This window comes from Grammomys surdaster, unplaced genomic scaffold, assembly GCF_004785775.1.
Source record: "Grammomys surdaster isolate TR1022 unplaced genomic scaffold, NIH_TR_1.0 234, whole genome shotgun sequence".
In the NCBI taxonomy this organism is placed as follows: Eukaryota; Metazoa; Chordata; class Mammalia; order Rodentia; family Muridae; genus Grammomys; species Grammomys surdaster.
The window spans coordinates 901,702-911,545 of record NW_021604679.1 but is presented as its reverse complement, the minus strand read 5'-3'; the positions used below and the strand labels follow the sequence as shown (position 1 = coordinate 911,545).

The window sequence follows — 9,844 nt, the reverse complement described above, 5'->3', positions numbered from 1 at the left end:
CCCTCCTTCTCTCCCTCTGCTCCTCCCTTCTCTTTCCAGTATTGACCTGAATCTCTCACCTCTGACCTTCAGCCTCCTCCACCTGTCTTTTATTTTCTGTTTATGCTTTCTCAAATCGGAAAAGGCAGGGGTGGGGGTGGCAGAGGGCTCAGCCTCTGGCCAGTGCCCCAACACCCGTTCTGAGGCCACGCTCAGCCCTGCCAGCCTCTCAATAATCCAAGGAGGTGTTAATGGAAGACTTGGCGGCAAGGGAACCTCATAAAGCCACGAGCATCCCGAGGCTTGGGCGCAGCCGGGGTGGGGGTGGGTGGGAGGGGAGCTGGAGCCCCGCAGTGCACCCTGGGCTCCCGGACCCCTAGTCTGCCTTTGCTTTGCTCAAGCTGATACCTAAAAGATGCTGCCGCCAGCTGGTGCCTGTTACATAGACGGTGAATGGTGGTAGCTCCTGGGGAAAATGGGCTAAGCTAGTGATTGCTCACACACCATCCCCGCCTTCCTCTCCTTATGCTTTACTCAGAGTTGGTGCTCCGAAGCCAGGCATTAGAAACCCAGCAAGTTGGAGAGCAGTCTTCTCTGGATGGCGGCCGTTGAGACCAGTCCACGAGGGAGCCCAAGACACCTGTCCCTCTTGGGTCCTTGAGCAAGGGCTGAAACTAACCTTCTAGAAGGAAACCTACACTCAAACCCGCGGAGATGGCTACCGCAGAGATGCTTTGGGACCCGGGACCGAACGAGGCCCCTGTTACCTGGTCTCAGGTTCCTCTAGGACTGCGTAGCCCCAGGTTCCCAGGAGCCGCTGGGAAGTGGAGGAGACTCGGAAGCCAGACCTCTGGCCAATTATTTACCCCACTCCCCAGCCAGGGCACCCCTCGCAGTCGGAGATGGGGAGGCGGGGGATTAGCCTGGGCTCCCGCGCCTGTGGGGAAGGAGGTGTGAGCAGAGAGATTGGCAGCTCCGGAACGCCGGTCAGCGACGGCGCCGCCCTCCCCCACCCGTCTGCTCCCCAAAGCCTCGCAGTCTTAGCGGCTCCTTGACTTGGCATGGGCCAAGGACTGGATGGGCTAAAGGCATTCGTGTGCCTCAAAGCCACCAGCAAAAACCACGGAATTGTGCGGGGATGGAAGCTAGCCAGTTCCACAAGCTCACCACAGTTTGGAGCTTTAAGGGACAGCTCAGGAATAGCGAATTCAAGCCTCCGTCCCAGCCCCCAGCCCGTACCCACTCTGCATCCTACGCTGCAGAAAGTCGCTCGGGAGCCCTAGAGACTGAGCCTCGGGTTCCACTGGACTTCGTGAACTAGTCCCTTCGGCCAAACAGGCTTTCCCAGGATCACCCTGGGTTATTCAACTTAGTTTTTCTATTGTATCCTCCTGGAGGGAACAAGACTCTTGGGTTCAGCTTTTATGCTAATCATTGAACAGGGCACTAGGAACGCTTAGGTGTTCTGGAATTCAGTCCTATGCAGTGCCTTTTAACTTTTTTGAGAATTACTTTCGAATCTGAAAATGCATCTTAGGTATTGTAGGGTAGTGAAAAAAGTGACACGGAGCTTTTAATTCTCCACCATTGGCAGATGTCGGTTCACAAGCTTCCGCCAGTCATCGGTAGATGAGTGGGAGGCTGAGGCGGGAGGAGTGAAGGGTAAGGTGTGGAAGGGCAAGGTTCCTTTTGGGCTGACCTGGAGCCCTGAAGTCCAGAGTCTTCTAACAGCTGAGGGACACAATATAGCAACTGCCATTCATCAGGTAGGTAGGTAGGTCCTTCCCTAATCTTGTCTGGAGAGAAATCAAAGCCCTATCAGTTTTTGATGTTCTGACTGGCTTTGTTGAGCAAAGGACATAGCAAAAAATACCCTTGGAAGAGAGGGGCATTCTGCTGAAACAAAGACCCTTAGTGGAGCCATTGAAAACTTCAGGATCCCGTCTGTTGCAAACACCCACTTTGGAACTTCAAGTTTTACTTGAAAAGATAAAATTATTCTTCTCGACCTTCTTAATCAGTGGGGACAGTGCAGCCCCTGAAAGAGGATTGCCACCACAGCTAGGGAGGGCCTTCTCCCAGCTGAGAGAATGTAGCCTCAGAAATCCATCTCCACCCCTGTTCTAGTAACCTTAGCTTCCCTTGGGTCATTCTGTGTTAGAAACAATCCAAAAAAATCAGTCTCTCTTGATTTATTGTACCCTGGGGCAGGAGGAGTCTCTAGAAACCTTGAGAGTGTGGCTATACCAGAATTGATTTATATGGGATATTGCTATTTCTGGGCATCTCCATGTGTTCGTATCTATGCACCCACTAAGAGACCTGAGTCTTTACTTTACAATGTGTGAAAACCATATAGCTTCAGTCCTCTTGCAGCCAAGTTCATTTATGTGGCAATATTGTGTTTACTGTGGAAGCTATGGTCCTGTTATATCATTCATTGTTCAGATGAAGCAAAGCCCTACCAATTTTTTTTTTAATGTTAGGACTTTGTTGAGCAAAGGACTTTGTAATAAATGTCTTTGAGGAGGGGGCATTTTGCTAATACAAAGACCCTCAGTGGACCCAAGTTAGATCTCTTCAGAACCATAACAGACCTCTCCTCCTGGCATCAAATGTAGGCAAGAATAATTGCCTCCTCTTTCCTTCCGAACCCAGCAGCTACTAAGCTGCACATTGAAATCCCAAGAATTGCCGATCTCCATGATGGCTAGGTGTTTGTTTGTTTATAAGGAATGTACTAAGAGAAAGAAAGGATGTCCCTGGGAGTTCCATTATTGCGGGTTGGTTCTAATGCTATTTGTATTAATTCAGCTCCCCAAATCACCCAGGAACCCGCATATCGACCTGTAAGACACTGAGGATCCATGCCCCCAGTTGGCTCTAATTGGTGAATAAAGTTGCCAATGGCCAATGGTTGGCAGGGAGACAGAGGTGGGGCTTTGAGGTTCCTGGGCTTCCTCTGGGCAGCAGAAGTCAGTTACTGCCTAACTCTTTCATTCACTGGCAGAAAAAGGGCCTCACAGTGGCTACTGTCCTACAGGAGAACCTGAGGTGTGAAAACAATTCCTGGGAGATCCTGTCTCACTGGAAGCTGGGCTCTCACAGGGAAATCCCCACAATGGACAACACCTATACAGAGCTAGAAAGAAGTTCAAAGGCAGGTTTGCCTGGGAGGTGTCACAAGAAGAGGAGGAGGTCTAAGAGAAGCATGTCTGACACACACCCCCATATCAAAATGATAAGAAGTTTACACTGAAAGAGCAGATGGACAGATGGTGGGAACAGCTCCTGCTGCAGGGTACCATTTTCTGGGTATCAGTATGCTGCAATACATGGTACTGTATCCATTGCCTTAAGTTGAAGATACAAATACAAAATGTGCTTGCTATTTACCAGCAAACTTCCTTGCACTGATGAGGGGAAATATGGAAGAAGTAAAGCTATAAGAAAAACTCAAAGCTGCTCTATGACCTGACAGCTCCTTCCATGCAATAGGACAGCCATTGTTTTCTCCTTCAACGTATGCCTGTGGCCATGCAGCAAAAAGAAGAGAAAATAATGTGTATTTTGTGGATCTTCTTTTGGATGTATGTACTTAATATTAACTAAGTGTTCAAATATTCATAACAGATAATTCTAGATTAGGGCTTTATTTTCAAAAACACACGCACGCTTAATTTGACAGAAAAGAGATGAAGCTACCGTCAAGCATAAAAATAGGAGTTGAATTGCTTCTTCTTGGATGGATCTTTCACATTGACTTGGCCATATGGACACTGAAAAAGAAGGACAGCAAATGATTATGGAATTATTTAACAGTCATTGTGGGAAAGTACATTTCTCATGGTGAGAAAAAAAGTGCTGTTAACAATGTTTTAAATCACTTGATCTATATGTCTTGGGGACTAAGAAGTACACTAGGAACTTTGAGTAAATAGCCCTAATTAGGATCCAGGAACCATTTCCTAAGTATATCTTTCCAGCCTCAAGAATTTTATTACCAAACCCCTTTTCTTACAAAATCCATGGGTGTGAGATTTACACAAAGCTCTTATGCATTTGATTAGAAACAGTTCATGGCACAGATAGGAGAATCCATAAAAGTGAAGGCTGACTTTTAGAACACTGTCCACAGTTCATATGAGCATTTACTGTCTAGTCTTTAATTAGTAAAAGGAATAACATCTTCTTTTAGGAAAAACATATAAAATATTCTGTAAACAGATGTTATCTGGTTATAACCTTAACCTACTAACAATGTGCCTCAGAGATATACCTTCCAACAGGAAACAAACAAACTCTGATCTCTTCTTTGATCAGAAAACAGGAAGAAATAGTTCATTCGCTTTGATTATTAAGCATAGGCATGAGACTCTTGAAATAAGCACACTCAGACCTATGGCACGAACTTTGGACTAATCTGGTCTCACACTTACTTTAAACACAATTTAAACACAGGCTAGAAGAAAGCAGAGAATGAAGTGTGGAGGGGAAAAGGGAGGGACAGGAGACAGAGAGAGGCAGGCAGAGAGAGACAGAGACACAGAGGCAGAGAGAGACAGAGAGAGGCAGAGACACAGAGGGAAAGACAGAGAGACAGAGACAGAGACAGAGAGAAAGGGACAGGAAGGCAGAGAAAGTGGGGGTGGAGCAAAGAGTGAAAGATAGAGAAATAGAGACAGAAAGAATATGAACTACAGAAAAGTTGAGCTCCAGCACTGAGATCTGTATGCTGAGGGAAAGCATGTGAAGCAGGGAGTGGAGTGGAAGGGAAGAAAGAAGTCTTATCATTACAAGATCTGCAAATTTCTGCTTCTTAAGCTAGCAGTATTTTTAGGATCTGGCTTGCAACATTTTTTTTGGGGGGGGAAGGAGGGGGTTGGTTTCTCTTCTTGCCCTCTGTGCATGCCTAGTGAATACAACTTCTTTCAGACTTCAGGAAAGCTTTTCTTGAAATAAAGAGCTCCCCTGAATTTCAGGTCTTAGCATTTGGAGGAGCTGATGCAGTGAAATGTTACAAAATTCCATTAACTTTAAAGGTCCTGTGTTGGTACTAACAGCTTCATTGTCCTTTGCTAAACCAGCTTGTGAAAAGCACGCTCTAGGTCTATTTAGCTTTTTTATTTGACTTGTTGTTCAAATAATAGGTATTTATGAAGTTACAGAAGCTCAGCAAACTGCCAGGGTAATTCGAGAATTGTTACTCACGTGTCTGCAGGCAGAGCCACAGCAGGCGCCTCTCTGCAAGTGGGCCAGCCTTGTGAGAACCACATAGCCGGTAGCTGGGTCCACATAGCTTAGCTGGCCAGCCTGAAGAGTAATAAAACAATACATCAATCTTCGTTAATGTTCATCATATCTCCCTAGCAATATTTTTAGTCCAAAACGATTGTAAAAATTAAAAGAAAGACCAGTATTAAATTTCTTTTCCAGTAATTGTAGTGGCGCTTGTCATTAAAGAGCATGTGCATTTCAACGCTATATACAAGCTAACTGTATGTGATTAAAGGGGAAAAGCATACAGTTTGAGTAAAATGAGAAGTTGATAGAAAAACAAGAACTCCTCTGTATGCGACGACTATGTGGCTGCCGCTCTGATATTTTTCATTCTGCCTCTAGGTAACAAGCTTAATAACAGGTGATTTAGATGACTTTAAGAGCTTAAGAGGCTGGAAATGAACTGCACTCAGAAGCTGCAGTTACAATTTCAGTACTTACAATATGTGGCTAATGATTTAAACTCACAGAAAAGGTGCTAATCAAAGCCAAACAGGCCTCACAGAGAAGCATTGCCTTTGCCATTCTTGAGTATTTTCTATAACTTCCCGATGTGTTACTGCACTACAAGGTCCACAGTTGTCCTGTCCTCTCCATCACTGGTGTTGTTAGATCTCATCTTAACTGAAAAGGTATTGTTTTGCCACATCAACGCTCACTGCCTTAACAAGCTTGATCAACAGCAATTTCCAGGATACTGCTTCAAACTTCAGGATGTATTTTCCACTTATATGCAATTGTGATTTAAAAAATAAAGCCTCCAAAGCACTGTGTGTGCAGGGAAAGGCATTGTGACTTCTCCTATGGACATATATCATGTTAATGATGTTTCTTAGCCTCCAGATTTTATAGGGGAACTTTCCTATGGGCTTTTATATAACACTTTGACCATTAGGAACTCAGTGTATCACTCCTGCACATACTTTCATTAAAACATGCATGAAAACAGTAGGTCTTCTGGCACAGGCACACACACACACACACACACACACACACACACACACACCCTCTCTTTCTCTCTGAGATGGTCTCACTATATGGCCTTTCCTGGTCCAGAACTATGTAGATCAGGCTGGCCTTAAGCTCACAACTAACCTGTCTGCTTCAGCCTCGGATGCAAGGCATGTACCACTCCTGACGGCTCTGGCATACATTTTCCAATTGATCATGAACAACTTCAGCTGTCCAAGTTATACTTAATGAAGTCATTCATTAAGTATGTGCAGGAGTGATACACTGAGCTCCTAATGGTCTAAGTGTTATATAAAAGCCCATAGGAATGACATTTTGGTCAACTTATGTTAGTTCAAGTCTGGGTTCACTCTAAGGCATTCCTGCACAGATAGATCAGGGCAGTAAGAATTCAGCAAGTCCCAGTGCTGGTCTCAGGGGTCACCCAAATCCTGAGGCCTTGTGACAACAGCAGATCCACCCAACACTACTTTAGAATGACCCACTGTCAGAACCTCATGTCCTTTTCTTTTCTTTTCTCTTCCCCCTTGCCACAAAGAGGCAAATAAACAAAACACTGCAAACCCTTTATAGTTTTCACTTAGCTTCTGTGTTTTCTGGAGACGATTATCTGGCAACCTAGAAGCCTAACAGGTTGCTCATGTGGATAGTGTACCTCTGAGTTTGTCGGCTGCTTACACACAGTTAATTTCTCATTACATGAGCCTCGGACAATTATGACAACAAAGATGAGACAAGTTTGCTGACAGTTTAACTGGAGAGCAAGACGTCCATGGAAAGCAAGACATCCAGTTCAGCAACGGGGAAAGGTAAGGGCGCTATCTTCCTTGAGGCATGGAAAAATACTGCCATTTGGGAGCTCTTATTTGCAGAAAAGCAAAACATCAACATGCTTTTGGGTTTGCTTCTGGTCTCCTGGACAGTCACACAACCTGCAAAATCCACACTGATGAAAAGGTTGTGGGTTCCCAGGTGCAAATACCTCCTCCCTTCCTTTTTCTATCTTGATTGAACCAGTCTACATACATGCCACTGTTGTTTGCCGTGAAAAATGATGAGACTTCTGGCGTTTACCAACCATATTTGTATGGTGACTTGTGGAAACAAACTGCATGCGTTATATTTAAAATGAGAGCACAAGCAAGAACAGTCAAAAGCTGTCAGTAATCATTCGATAAATCTTTATTCACTTTCAACACATGAAAGGGTTAGACCGTGGATTTTCGGGGCATACTACTCCCAAGGGAGAGTGTCAACCTTAGGAAATGTTCAAGGTTTTTCTCTGCCTCTGTGGCTCAATCCAAATCAAATAATACTCAGTGGTCTTATCAAGTACTAGACAAACACAGAGCGTAATACATAGGTTTATTACAAATCACTTTTATGTCATTATAAAACTTAAAATATAAATAATGCTATCTTCAAACTATTGTATTCTAAAGTGTCAGGAACCTGAAGGGAGATAAGGTTAGATACTGGTGGTGACAAGCAATTATCATATCCACAAATCAGAAGAAAAGGTTATTTAAGAATGCCTAGGGAAAAATGCAAACTTGCCGGACTGTAACTTCTTCTGCTCACTTTGATTGGAGGCAAAGGATGAGAGGACATAGAGCAAAAATGTAAAGCGTCTGTCTTATGTTTTCATTATTAAGGTAACTGGACGGCAGGCTGCTCAAGTTATCATGCACAATCAACATGTCCCGTACCACATACTTTTCTTTTAACTGCTCAGTCCTTCTTTCTACCCTCAGTTCCTTAACACCCTTTTCCCCACCCAACACACTCACACACTGGAGGGCGCGCACACACACAAACCCTGGGACAAGCCTGTAGCTGGGACACAGATCAGAAACCGAACCGAGCTCTCAATCTCAGGGCAGACACCTCTCTGTCCGGAACGCAAAAGTGCGACCCGGTTTGTCGCAGGACCCTCTGAACAGACGCACTAGGCAGCCCCGCCGCCCCAGGCTGGAGACCCAGGACCTCCGGGCCGGGCTGCCTCGGGGGGGGGGGGCCGAAGGTCGGACGCGCGCAGGCGCAGGCGCAGAGGCCGTGGGACAGGCTGGAGCGGGCCTCACCGCGCAGGCGGCCCGGTGCAGCTCGGCGATGTGTTTCTCCGCCGCTGTTAACTCTCGGCTCGCTGGATGCCTCGGTTCTCCTTCAGGCGTTCCCAACGAGCTGGGCGCGGAGCCGCCGCAGGCTCCCTCGGAAGCTGAACGGAGGGTTAGGCTGAGCTGCTGTCGGAAGCCTTCGACCCCAGGCGGTGGCCTCCCAAGCACTACTCTCGCCGGCCTCCAGATCCCCTGGGCGGCCATGGCGCCGGCGCGGTGGAGGCAGGGTCGGGAGGTGGGGCGTGGCCAGAAGAGGCGGGGCCGGGTGTTGGGGGCGGGGCGAAGAGGGGAGGCGGAGCACTGTTCAATGAAGAGCATGCTGCCCCTTCGTCTCCAGCTTCCTCACCCCGCTCTCCTGCAGAGAAAAACGTGCACGTGAAGACTGGAAGAAGGTGCTTTCTCTAGTCTTAAAGTCTCTGCTATTTTTTTTCTCAAATAGAGTGTTTTAGTTTCCTGTCAAGCTAGATCGTATTTAGCATAATGCTTGTGTGAAAAAAATAAAAAAGAAAGCACCTTCAGTCCATATGGAAAAGGCTGCATGTTTGCTGGTCATGTGTGACAGGAATGAAGCTGGAATCACAAGCTTGGTGACATGGTTCGTTGGCTCACTCTAGAATGAAAATGAAGGAAAAGTCTCACACTAAGAAAGGATGCTATTTTCGTGTACCGAAGTTTTCACAAAACCAAACCTAAAATCCTGTCTGAGAAAGTGACACCCATACGCCTACAAAGTTAATTTAGGGAAATTAGCAAGAACCCAGGAAACAATTCTGTGTGTTCATTAAATTAACACCACTCCCAGCCTTGGACCCCACAGACTGAATTTCAAGAGAACGCCGTGTCGTTGAGTAGTTTTCTTAGTGCTCTTTGGGCAGGAGTGGATTCTCGACAGCAGAAGTGGGTTAGCAGGGCAGGACAAAGATGTCTAAGCCGCCACAGACCATCCCAACCCCTCTTTACACTGTCTGTGTTTTCCCTGCAACCCTGAAACCACAATTTGATTGTTTTTTTTCTAAGATGTATGTAACTATTTGTTATATGTATGTGAGCACACTGTTTGCTCTCTTCAGACACACCAGAAGACAGTACTGGATCCCATTTTAGATGGTTGTGAGCCACCATGTGGTTGCTGGGAATTGAACACAGCACCTCTAGAAGGGCAGTCCATGCTCTTAACCACTGGGCCATCTCTCCAGCCAGCCCCCAATTCAATGTCCTTAATCACACATTGAAACAACTCTATTGGTATATTATAAAACTCAGTGAATTAATAAATTGGAATCCTGTGTTCAAATGCTCCTTCATATTGGAATAATATATTTGCAATTTGGAGACTGCCTGGTGTTCTGAGGGGCTTTGAGGAAATCTGGAAGGATGGGACCAAGGAAATTAATATCATTGAACATGAGAATTTAAGCATAAGTCAGGTTCCTGTTCATCCCAACTGACATCACAAAATTACACTTATGGGCTCAGGAGGTGGAGACATGAGGATTGTG

At 45.8% G+C, this 9,844-nt stretch overlaps 1 protein-coding gene across 1 annotated transcript; it reads right to left on the bottom strand.

Annotated features, from left to right (window-relative positions):
- Positions 1-3,613: 3,613 nt before the first annotated feature.
- CUNH1orf53 (chromosome unknown C1orf53 homolog) lies at positions 3,614-8,580 on the bottom strand. Its single transcript, XM_028773813.1, has 3 exons — positions 8,313-8,580; positions 5,191-5,292; positions 3,614-3,758 (listed from the first exon to the last, which is right to left on the bottom strand). Exons 1-3 carry the CDS (start codon positions 8,547-8,549, stop codon positions 3,687-3,689), a joined length of 411 nt encoding a protein of 136 aa, XP_028629646.1. The 5' UTR covers positions 8,550-8,580; the 3' UTR covers positions 3,614-3,686.
- Between the last annotated feature and the right edge of the window lie 1,264 nt (positions 8,581-9,844).

Excerpts from the sequence above, each read along its gene's own strand:
- CUNH1orf53 (XM_028773813.1), bottom strand. The coding sequence starts at position 8,549 with ATGGCCGCCCAGGGGATCTGGAGGCCGGCGAGAGTAGTGCTTGGGAGG. Across the intron at positions 5,293-8,312 it reads TGCACCGGGCCGCCTGCGCG|GCTGGCCAGCTAAGCTATGT; the intron begins GTGAGGCCCGCT and ends ATTACTCTTCAG. Across the intron at positions 3,759-5,190 it reads GTGGCTCTGCCTGCAGACAC|TGTCCATATGGCCAAGTCAA; the intron begins GTGAGTAACAAT and ends CTTCTTTTTCAG.